General features: G+C 46.9%; 1 protein-coding gene across 1 annotated transcript; it reads right to left on the bottom strand.

The window, feature by feature from the left end:
• Positions 1–435: 435 nt before the first annotated feature.
• On the bottom strand, positions 436–11103 carry LOC126252294 (noggin-3-like). Its single transcript, XM_049953175.1, has 2 exons — positions 10741–11103; positions 436–1137 (listed from the first exon to the last, which is right to left on the bottom strand). Exons 1-2 carry the CDS (start codon positions 11101–11103, stop codon positions 583–585), a joined length of 918 nt encoding a protein of 305 aa, XP_049809132.1. The 3' UTR covers positions 436–582.
• Positions 11104–12080: the final 977 nt, after the last annotated feature.

Here is a 12080-nt window from a genome sequence, read left to right on the forward strand (position 1 = left end):
AAAGAGAGAGAGAGAGAGAGAGAGGGGGGGGGGAGGTGTAAAATTAAAGGGACTAGTGGTTGGTAATTTAACTCAAATGTTGGAGTGCTTCCATTCAACGATACGGCAAGCTGCTCATGGGTAATGGATAGCCGAAATATGTAATGACCGATTGGATACAAGAATCGACTCGTGGAAGACGTACAGGAGAAGTTTGTGTTATTAGTGTGTTACCAGGAACAGGTAGGCACTCCTGTTCGACAGCTACGGTACAACAAGTGAGGAGATAACAAGGCAGAGTATCGGGAGGTTATCAGTTCCCTGCTGAATTTCCTCGCTCGAGCGAATGAAAACGATTGTATTGTAAAATGCATGTCGTGGACGAGTATTAAAAAGGTAAATACAGAGAATGTCTGTAAGTCAATACATTGATCGATAGCATTTGGTACGTAGCTCACAGACAGTACAGAGCAGAGATGTGGTACGTGGATGCAGCGCGGAGCGCTGTATGTGTCGGAATTTTCTAGGGGAGAGAAACAAACTTGGTGCGGAGCCGTACGTGTGCGAGTGATGTATGGGGTCCGGGACGCGGGAGGGCGGTGCTCAGTCGTGCGCGCTGTCGTTCTTGGGGCAGGCGCAGGTGCAGCTCTCGACGATGAACATGCTGAAGTCCATCCACTGGCAGTGGCGTTCGGTGGGCGCGCGGCCGAGGCAGCGCCAGCTGAGCAGCTTCTTCTCGACCTTGGCGTCGGGGCGGCAGTGCATGCCGGGCGGGATGGAGCAGGAGGCGGCGCCGGCGGCGCAGTGGCCGAGGCGCAGGAAGCGCGGCCAGTAGCGCACGCCCAGGTCGCGCCACTCGTGCTCCACGGGGCACGCGGTGAACGCCCACAGGAAGTGCTGCAGCTTCTTGCGGAACTTGGCCGGGTAGTTGGTGCGCACGCGCGTGCCGTTGGGCAGCTTGAAGTAGCGCAGGTTGAGCTTGTGCAGCGCCTCGGGCATCTCGCCCACGGGCACCAGGCGGCCGTGCTTGTTGCGCCGGAAGGGGAACTCGCCCGGCGCCGCCGCCTCGCCGTGGTGCCTGCCGTGCGCCCGGCCCCTGCTCTTGCCGCCCGGGTGCGCCCTGCCTCCACCCCCGTGGTGGCCGCGGCCGTCCGGCGCCTGCAACAGCACGCCACACTTCATGTCGCCATACGACACTATGTCGGCTACGCTACAATATTTAGTACCACGCAATAAATTCGTGAGGCTTTCAAGCACATGAAACAAAAGAAATCATTGGGGTGGAATATACACTACTGGCCATTAAAATTGCTACACCAAGAAGAAATGCAGATGATAAACGGGTATTCATTGGACAAATATATTATACTAGAACTGACATGTGATTACATTTTCACGCAATTTGGGTGCATAGATCCTGAGACATCAGTACCCTGAACAACCACCTCTGGCCGTAATAACGGCCTTGATACGCCTGGGCATTGAGTCAGAGCTTGGATGGCGTGTACAGGTACAGCTGTCCATGCAGCTTCAACACGATACCACAGTTCATCAAGAGGCGTATTGTGACGAGCCAGTTGCTCGGCCACCATTGACCAGACGTTTTCAATTACTGACAGATCTGGAAACGTGCTGGCCAGGGCAGAAGTCAATCATTTTCTGTATCCATAAAGGCCCGGACAGGACCTGCAACGTGCGGTCGTGCATTATCCTGCTGAAATGTAGGGTTTGGCAGGGATCGAATGAAGGGTAGGACGTGGCTGCACGATCCGTTACAGCCATGCGGATAAGATGCCTGTCATCTCGACTGCTAGTGATACGAGGCCCGCTGGGATCCAGCACGGCGTTCCGTATTACCATCCTGAACCCACCGATTCCATATTCTGCTAACACTCATTGGATCTCGACCAACGCGAGCAGCAATTTCGCGATACGATAAATCGCAATCGCGATAGGCTACAATCCGACCATTGTCAAAGTCGGAATCGTGATGGTACGCATTTCTCCTCCTTACATGATGCATCACAACAACGTTTCACCAGGCAACGCCGGTCAACTGCTGTTTGTGTATGAGAAATCCGTTGCAAACTTTCCTCATGTCAGTGCGTTGTAGGTGTCGCCACCGACGCCAACCTTGTGTGAATGCTCTGAAAAGTTAATCATTTGCATATCATAGCATCTTCTTCCTGTCGGTTAAATTTCGCGTTCGTAGCACCTCATCTTCGTGGTGTAGCAGTTTTAATGGCCAGTAGTGTACATAGAGTAAATAAAGGCAACCCCTATGGTTGTGAATATCTTGGCCCAATATGCTGGGTGATTATTTTCTTCCTTTACAAACTCTAGGGATTAATCCTCTGGCCTGCCACTGTGGCTGTGCGGTTCAGTCTGGAACCGTGTTGCTGCTACAGTCGCAGGTTCGAATCCTGCCTCAGGCAGGGATTTGTGTGATGTCCTTAGGTTAGTTAGGTTTAAGTAGTTCTAAGTCTAGGGGACTGGTGACCTCAGATGTTAAGTCCCATAGTTCTTAGATCCATTTGAACTATTTGATTGATCGTTAAGAGGATACGGTACAAAAAAAGTATAATGAATTTATATCCGGAAATGCATAGTTTCCATGCTAAAGATGAGTTATTCAGTCATACTTTGTTACAGATAGTGCGCTCTAATAGTGCTGTACCATGCTGCCACTGCTACAGTATGTGTTGAAAATGCTTTCCATGCGCCTCAACGCATGTGAGTACTCTCCGTGGCATGATCTGTCCCGCACGTTATCGGCCAGGCTGAATCCGAACAGCATCGAAGCCAGCATGAATATGCTGCTACAGTGACTCCTCATCTGGAGTGGGCTCTGCATACATGATACTTTTGAGATGGCCCCATAACCAGAAATCGCAAGGGTTGAGATCCGGTGAGGCCTTGAAATTGGACCCCCTCGACCGATCCACTGAACAGGGAAGACAAGATCGAGATGTGTCCGGACGTTAACTGCGAAGTGGTCTGGAGCGCCATAATGTAGCAGCCACATAAACCCTCGAATAATCAATGGCACTTCTTCCAGTAAGGGAGACAAAGTCACCCGCATGAAACGCCGATAGTTCCGGCCTGTTAGGCGACGTGGAAGGAGGACTGGTCCCAAAATACGGTCGCCGATTATCCCAACCCTCAAATTCCGGCTGCACCGATGCTGATGATTCGCTGTTACCATACCTTAAAGGTTATGCATACTGTCGCACAGATGACTATTATGAAACTTCAAGATACCACTCCGCGTAAAGGTGGCCTCATCTCTTAATAGGATAGATGACAGAAATCCCGGCATCATGGTTGGTGAAGAAACCAGTGCCAAAACTGCTCCCGGTGTGGAAAGTCTATCGTTAGTGAGCCCTGCACACGTTGTAAGGTGGTAGTAACAATTATCGTGGAGAATGTTCCACACGGTAGTCTGGCTTACCCTGTACTCGCGGGCCAACTGCCTGGTACTGTCACGGCGGTCCCCTTCCACAAACCACATTTTCCTCCAAGCCTGATGTCCCAACATTTCGGGTACGTCCTTTATGATTTTCTGCTTTCTGATACGACCTTGTCTCACACAAACGGCGAAACACTGTTGCAAATATTGAATGCTGTGGTTCTAGTCGGCGGGCAAGGTCTCCTGATACAACCTTGCTGTCCGCCGAGCGTTGCCGTTTGCGTTTCCGCGAGTAAACACCATGTCGGCAAGCTCTCGATTCGAATACGGAACCATTGTGTGCAACGCTGTGTCACATCCACTGCAAGGCGAATCAGCAACAGAAGTGGTTCGCACACGACATTAGCAGTTACTTTGGAAGGAGAGGGCGCTAGGGCATGACGTACGAGGAACAGTACTACCCTCTAGAAGAAAACCATGCATACTACAACTGTGGCTGCATGGTACAACACGTATTAGACCGCAGTCTCTGTAACAAAGTATGACTGAATAACTCATCTGTAGCATGGAAACTATGCATTTCCGCACATGAATTCATTGACCTTTTTTCTTCGAATAGTCCCTAGAGTTTGTACACGGTGGAAAAATCACCCTGCATAGCGAAGAAACCCAGCATTGCCCAGGTATTTTTTTTTATATCTGGGCGTCCAAGCTCGTACCATGCAGCGTCCGGCCTTGTGCTTAACGTTTACTACGTCATATCTGTTGAATGATGTGTTTTACAATGACATAACTTTTTAGGTACATTCAGCGCAACACAGGATACTCTCCGCAAAATTTATTACTAGTAGAGTTATACCAAAGATGTAATAAATTTAAACGTGAGCCATAATGCGGAAGTTTTTCACGCTTGTCACTGCTTAAGACGCAATATCTCCTGAACTATGTGTCATACGGTGATAAAATTTTGCAGTTAAATTTAATATTATATGTGCATACTTTCTGTATAATGTGTCGCGAATTCATTTGGTAGTAAAGAAGTAGTAAATTATAGCTTCATGCCTCATATGGTACTTTTATTGCATGAATGATGGAAAAGTAGTAAGCAATAAACATTTTGGCTTTCATTAGTTTCCAGGGTTTTCCAGCAGTATAGTCCTTCCTTATCAATCCTGCTTTGTAGGACAGCCTACAAATGGTTCAAATGGCTCTGAGCACTATGCGACTTAACTTCTGAGGTCATCAGTCGCCTAGAACTTAGAACTAATTAAACCTAACTAACCTAAGGACATCACACACATCCATGCCCAAGGCAGGATTCGAACCTGCGACCGTAGCGGTCACTCGTCTCCAGACTGTAGCGCCTAGAACCGCACGGCAGGGCAGCCTACACTTCAGGGGCAAAAACGGTTTTCAAATCCCTGGTGTGTAGGCTACCATGCATGATTGGTTTGTCATGGGAGTAGTATCAGCTGCCATTATCGATCTGCTTTGCAAGGGGCTACGTGTGTAGATAAGTACAATTGAGCAGAGAGGGAGAGATGAGATGGACAGTGACAGAGGGGAGGGGGGGGGGGGGAGAGAGTATGAAGTAGACAGAGAAACGGGAGATTGAATAGATGGACACAGAGAGTGTAAGGAGGATGATATGGACAAAGAAGGAAGGCAGATAAGATGGACAGAGAAAAGGTACAGAAAGTGGGGAGGAGAAAGTAGACAGGGAGACAGGAAGAAGGGGTGATGTAGGAGGCAGGTGAAGGTGTATAGGGGTACTGGGTAGGTTGAAAAGAAAGTAGGGGCAGGAAGAGATGAACAGAGAGACAGGGAATGGATATGGTTACGTGGATGGGGAGGAAGACATGGTCAGAGAGAAGGAGCGACAATGACAGTGGGGAAGAGGGAGGTGGACAGATAGAGGGCGGGGGGGGGGATGATATGTTCAAAGATATTGAGGGTGGAGGAAGAGGTACACAAAGAGAGGCCGAAGGGGGATATGTGTGCAATGCATGTGTCAAATACATACGTGAGCGAAGCTGTGGGGAAAAGACTAGTTGTATAATTAGTGCTTCAAAGAGAACCAGGTACCCAGAGAATGGTAAAAGCTTGTTATTACTTCATCTATAAGAAGGACAATAAACAGGACCACAGAAATTACTGTAGAGCTAGGACGACTATATGGGATAATCTTAAAAGAAAGAATAGATATGAAGGTTACAATAGCTGAAGAATAGGATGGTTTTATATCAGAGCGCTAATGTATTGATGAAATATTCACATTACAGAATCCTAAAAAAGAAGACAATTGCCAGAGGGATAGAGAACGATTTAGTCTTCGTGGATTTGCATGACGTTTGTAGTATGATACCATAAAACAATTTGTGGACAAGTATGAAGAATAGTAGCGTGTCAGCTACTTAAATCAAAACACGACCGTCACTGAACTAGTGCATTTCAGAAAATTAACTAAGCATTAAAATGTTAACATACCGCAGGACGTTAATAATAGAAGTTAAATTAAATTTGTAGCGCAAAAACTTTGGAAAAAAGATTGAACTTCTTAGTAAGCAGCTTAACTGTAGTCGTTAACACATTCACTGTAATTACTTTTGCAGTCGAATTTCAGTTAATGGAATGAGACGTAAGTCGTAGATACATCCTGAGTATGTAGTGTTTAATGTTTCGTGATTTAACTTTGACACAAATAACGACAGCAATTAAACATGCACTCCACCAGTTATTCACTTAATTTTTATAATTGTAATTCAGTAGTCTATATTTATACCTGATCCAGGATGAACCATGTTTCTGCTCTGTACGAAGTGATGTTTTCAACACCTAAACGATAATCTCCCGCCGGCCGCAGTGGCCGAGCGATTCTAGGCGCTACAGTCTGGAACCGTGTGACCGCTACGGTCGCAGGTTCGAATCCTGTCACGGTCATGGATGTGTGTGATGTTCTTGGGTTAGTTAGGTTTAAGTAGTTCTAAGTTCTAGGGGACTGATGACCTCAGAAGTTAAGTCCCATAGTGCTCAGAGCCATTTGAACCATCTTTGATAATCTCCCGTTTGGTCCTTTTTATTAGCTCGTTATTCCAAAGGATCCAGTTCAGCTGACATACGAGCCTCTTGGCTTTCCCTACTTTATCATTTATGTCATCTTCAACTTTTGCGTTTGATGATATGATAACCCCAGACACTCACAAGTCTTACATCCCTGAGCTTACTGGCTCCAAACTCCAGATCCCCTATTGGTATTTTCGCCAACCTTCAGGTAATCGGTTTTGATCAAGATAAAGTCAAGAAGGATAGGATGTGAAGGTTATACCTTGTCAAAGATAGTCGGTTGCAATGTACGCTTCCATGTACCGGTTTTTACTTCAGTTAAAACTTCCGGCCTCCAACCGTGGTCAATGTATACAGGTATTCACTGACTTTCGATCCCTATCGGCGGGGTACATCTCCAGAGATGAATCGGCAACTGCATCCAAACCTTGAGAGGAGCTTAATTTATAGAGCTGCATAGCGGGCACCACAATTCTTCGCGTGATGCCAGACATGTGATTGTCTCGGGCATGGCTTCGTTCTCGATTAAAGGTAATCAAACGGTACATTGTAGACACAAAGTCAGCATTCAAATTGTATTTTATTTTATCCATTCTCTTCTGTTGAAATTATCATTGTGTTTTCCTCCCTTAATAACAAGGCTACTGATCCTACTTGGGAAATTTTTCTCAACAGTGGGGCTGAAGAGATTTTTAAACCCACGAGGAAAATAATGAACGCCTGAAGACTGCAAAGGATGTAAGTCATACTCTAGCAACAGCTGGCGTTTACAAATGTGTTTGTAGTTGTGACCAAGTGTACATTGGAACCCTTAGATCACATTATTTGGAATTAGGACCACAAAAAGAAATGGTAGCATTCGATTATCTACACTTAAGTGGCACTGTCGTTTTGGATAAACCGCTAAATTGCCCGTAGTGGAATTTGCTTTTCGAAAACCAGGCCATGAAATATGATAAATAAATATAATAACAATTTCCACTACAACGCTATATCATTCCACCTTGTATAGAGCGATAACAGAAATTGACAAACACCATGACAATTTTAACAGAAACGGAGGAGTTAAGTAAAATGAAATATGGATGCTGACCTTCCACCAACAGAGTAACGATCGATTACCTTTAACTGAAATAAGTGCTGGCAATAAAAACTGACAGTGCATTATTAAAGTTGATACTGTTTTATCATTATTGAGTCTAATTAAATCAGGTGATGCTGAGGAAATTAGATTAGGAAATGAGACACTTAAAGTAGTAGATGGGTTTTGCTATTTAGGGAGCAAAATAACTGATGGTCGAAGTAGAGAGGATATAAGATGTAGGCTGGCATTGGCAAGAAAAGCGTTTCTGAAGAAGAGAAATTTATTAGCACCGAGTATAGATTTTAGTGTCAGGAAGTCTTTTCTAAAGATGTTTGTATGGAGTGTAGCCATGTATGGATATGAAACATGGAAGATAAATAGTTTCGACAAGAAGAGAATAGAAGCTTTAGAAATAAGCTACAGTAGTATGCTGAAGAATAGGCGGGTAGATTGTGTAACTAATAAGGAGGCATTGAATAGAATTTCGGAGAAGAGGAATTTGTTACACAACTTGACTTGAAGAAGGAATCGGTTGGTTGGACATGCTCTGAGGCGTCAAGGGGTCATCAAGTTAATGTTGGAGAGCGGGGAGGGTGAAAGTCGTAGATGGAGACCAAGAGAGGAATACACTAAGCAGCTTCAGAAAGCTGTAGGGTGCAGTAGTTGCTTGGAGATGAAGAAGCTTGCACAGGATAGAGTAGCATGGAGAGCTACATCAAACCACTGTCTGAATTGAAGGCCACAATAACAACAACAACAGTCCTTATGTATCGTCTTCAATATAATTTAGACCCAAAATTTTCGCTCTCTTTCCTTGATTTCTTCTATGTACCTCTTTCTATTTAAAACGAGTGGTTCAGCCCCCAAAAGATACTATGGTTTGATGACAGTGTAGCAGTGTACCAGTTTTATGTATTTTGAGATGCATTCTCTGTTATAGATGTCTTTTTGAGTTTGAAGATCGTTTTCATTTTGTGACAGCGAACTTCGTAACCAATCTTTTATAGGCCAGGTTCCTACACAGTTTCACATAAATATTGTAACTCAGAAAGTGTCTCGACTTTTCTGTGTATATGTTTTAGAATTTGTGGCGCCAGGTTATTGCTACACATGCATTTTGCTTTTCCTGACAATATTTGAAGCCCTACTCTTTCTGCCGTTTCTTTGCGGATTTCTATTAATTTTTCCGCTATCTGAATGTTTTGTCACATTCTTCTCGATAAACAAAGGTGAAGCACACAAAGGGAGCGAGGAAACGAAATGAAACTTCACAGGTTGAGATGGTATCTGATACTATTTTGCCATTACAAAAATTAATCAAATTTACAAAGAACTTAGCTGTTATGAGCCCACCTATCTGTATGACATAGCATCCCTCTGACCTGGAAGCATGCACTGAATCGGTTGGGAAAGGGATCACAAAGCAACTGTATCTTGACCTCAGGGAAGCTGGCCCATAACTTTTGTATCTGACACTTCATATCCTGGATACTGCCACTGAGACGGATTTGACATAAGAGCTGGTCCTACCTTGCATCAGGGACCGAGATTTTGCTGGCCAATATCAATCAGACAGTGTATAGAGACATGTGCCATGCGTGGACGAGCCTTTTCTTGTTGAAAAATGGCGTGATGAGACTGTCGCATGAGCAGTAACACATGAGGACACAGGATGTCCGAGATGTACCGCTGTGCTGTTAGAATTACCTAAAGCACTATCAGTTGTCACCTGAAAGCTACCCAAAGCATGACGCCAGGAGTAATATGACTGTGCCTCTCCAAAACGTGGGAAAATGGAATGTGCCCACAGGTCACCTCCCATATTTGCCGGCATTGGTCCAACACACTGTGATGTTATTCATCATCCGTCCATGCTTCAACGCCACGGCACTGCTGCAAACTCACTCGTCAAGGCTGTGATTAACTGTAGTCGATGCATGGGATCGTGATTCCCTCGTCTGGTACGGGATAGGATAGAGTGCTGAGGAGACTCAATTACTTGTTCTTTGGCGCCAGATGCGGATGCAAAGAGGTGTGATAGTGCACAATGCGGGGAACCTTCCTTGGGGTGGTCACACGTGGTCGACTGGAACCCTGACGACATGTATGACAGCCGTCACTTTCCCATGTATGAGATTTTCACTGTGCAACGGAGTGTGCGCTGATATGAAACTTCCTGGCAGGCTAAAACTGTGTCCCGTACCGAGACTCGAACTCAGGTTACACAGGTCCCGAGTTCGAGTCTCGTCCCGAGTTCGAGTCTCGGTCCGGTACACAGTTTTAATCTGCCAGGAAGTTTCATATCAGCGCACACTCTGCTGCAGAGTGAAAATCTCATTCTGGAAATATCTCCCAGGCTGTGGCTAAGCCGTGTCTCCGCAATATACTTATTTTCAGGAGTGCTAGTTCTGCAAGGTTCGCAGGAGAGCTTCCGAAAAGTTTGTAAGGCAGGAGACGAGGTACTGGCAGAAGTAAAGCTGTGAGGATGGGGCGAGTTTCGTGCTTCGGTAGCTCAGATGGTAGAGCACTTATCCGCGAAAGGCAAAGGTGCCGAGTTCGAGGCTCGGTCCGGGACACAGTTTTAATCTGCCAGGAAGTTTCACTGTCCCATGTAATCCAACAATCGGTCACTGTGACTTCTGAATGCCCCACGAATCTCGATACTAAACAATTCGATCAGTCGACTAAATGGAAACTCACAAAAAGCCCTTTTCAGATTCTGTTAGGTGCTGATAACGCTGTCTTACACGAGTACGTGGCATCACTGTATACTTCACATTGGCCTCTCAATATCGACGCTGTTCACGCTATTTGTATATATCCCATCGGGTCCAGAACCGAAACTGAAGACGAACAGCGCTAATCCCATGTATCGGCTGTGACAGAGAATTTACATACCTGCCTATGGTGTGTGCGAATACGAAGTTACACAGACATCCGACCACGTCTTATCGGTGCTTCACTTTTTTGTCAGGCCTTGTAGAATCGTGAAGTCATCTACAAAAGTTAACCAGTCTGCTCCAATGTTGGTTCCCCCTAATATGACTGGTCCGTATACTATTAGAGTGTACAAGAAAGCCATAAGAGAAGATTTTTGTCATGTCCTGGAATCTTCCCATTGTAACTAGTCACTGCTTAAGGCAGGTAGAGATTGGGAGTGGGGTATGAGGTGGAGCTGGAATTCTAGTGGCTGTGCGGTACTCACGACGGGCGTGATGCTCATGCAGGAGGGGTCGAAGTGCACGCCGAGACGTGCCCGTAGCGCCGTCTCGTTGAGGTCCTGCGGCCTGGGGTCCAGGCTGGCGTCCCGCGGCTCCTCGGGCAGCGGGTACTCGTCGCCCGGCGGCGACGGCTTCAGGCCCGCGTCCTCCGGCGACAGCCCGCGCCGCGACATGCGGCCCGCCGCCACCCCCGCGCCAGCGCCGGCCGTCCGGTTGTGGTCGTAGCCGTAGGCCTCCGCCTCCAGTCGCCGGTCGTGCGGGTGCGCCCGCGCGTGGGCGTGCAGGTGCGCATCCGCTGCCGCCGTCGCCAGCACCAGCCACAGGCACCACGTCCACAGCAGCTCCATCTGCACACGTACCGAGCAGGAGGTTAGTAACCAGCTCCTTACAAACTCCGCCTGTACATCCTTCAAACACAATTTCTTTTTAAGGAAGGCTTACGAGGAGGCAGTATTTTGCCCCCATGCGCGAAATACACTACCGTTTGTGGAAATTGCAACACGAAGAAGCAAACACGTGAATTCAATTAATTTAATACCACAGGTCAGATACATGACAAGCAACAAATGATTACCTGTTCAAATCTGTACATGTCCTTTGAGCCCTGCTATTCAGTATGTCGTGTGGCCACCATGCGCTGCAATTAGAGCTGCTATACGCCGTGGCACTGAATCAGTAAGGTTCTGAATACGTTCCTGAGGGATTTCCCTCCACGCAGTCTGTATCCGCGCCCACAAATCCGTGACACCAGCTACTGGAGGACCCTGGTGCACCAGGTGCCGACCGACCTTATCCCAGACGTGTTCGATGGGCGACATATCTGGTGAACGTGGAGGCCAGGAAAGCAAAGCTACCCGTCGCTCTTCGAAGAAGGCCTGTACATTCCTCGCTGTATGTGGCTGGGCATTGTCCTGTTGAAATGTGGCCTGTGAAGATGCCTGAAGCAGGAGGAGGGAGGACCTTACGCTCAACAACCTCCGTTAGGTACCGGGCGCTGTTCGAAGTGCCATCAATACCTACGAGGCGAGATCAGTTGTTGTAACTAATGGGGCCCCAAACCATCACACCTGCTGTTTGTCCGCTATGCCACTCCACAATGCAGCCCTCCAGGTTGCGTTCACCACAATATCGCTGGACACGTATGCGACCATCACTGTAGGACACGTTGAAGCGGGACTCGTCAGAAAAAATTTCATATTGCCACTCAACACTCCAATGACGGTGTTCACCTGACCATTGCAGTCGGAGGAGCTTGTGGTGACTGTAAAATAGAAGCCGACGTAATGGCATGCGTGCAACCAGTCCAACCTGCAGCAGATGGCGA

Source organism: Schistocerca nitens, chromosome 4 (assembly GCF_023898315.1).
Source record: "Schistocerca nitens isolate TAMUIC-IGC-003100 chromosome 4, iqSchNite1.1, whole genome shotgun sequence".
In the NCBI taxonomy this organism is placed as follows: Eukaryota; Metazoa; Arthropoda; class Insecta; order Orthoptera; family Acrididae; genus Schistocerca; species Schistocerca nitens.

Bases quoted from the DNA above. Each gene is read 5' to 3' on its own strand.
- LOC126252294 (XM_049953175.1), bottom strand. From the start codon at position 11,103: ATGGAGCTGCTGTGGACGTGGTGCCTGTGGCTGGTGCTGGCGACGGCG. The intron at 1,138-10,740 runs GTGAGTACCGCA...GTGCTGTTGCAG, and splicing joins GCATGAGCATCACGCCCGTC to GCGCCGGACGGCCGCGGCCA.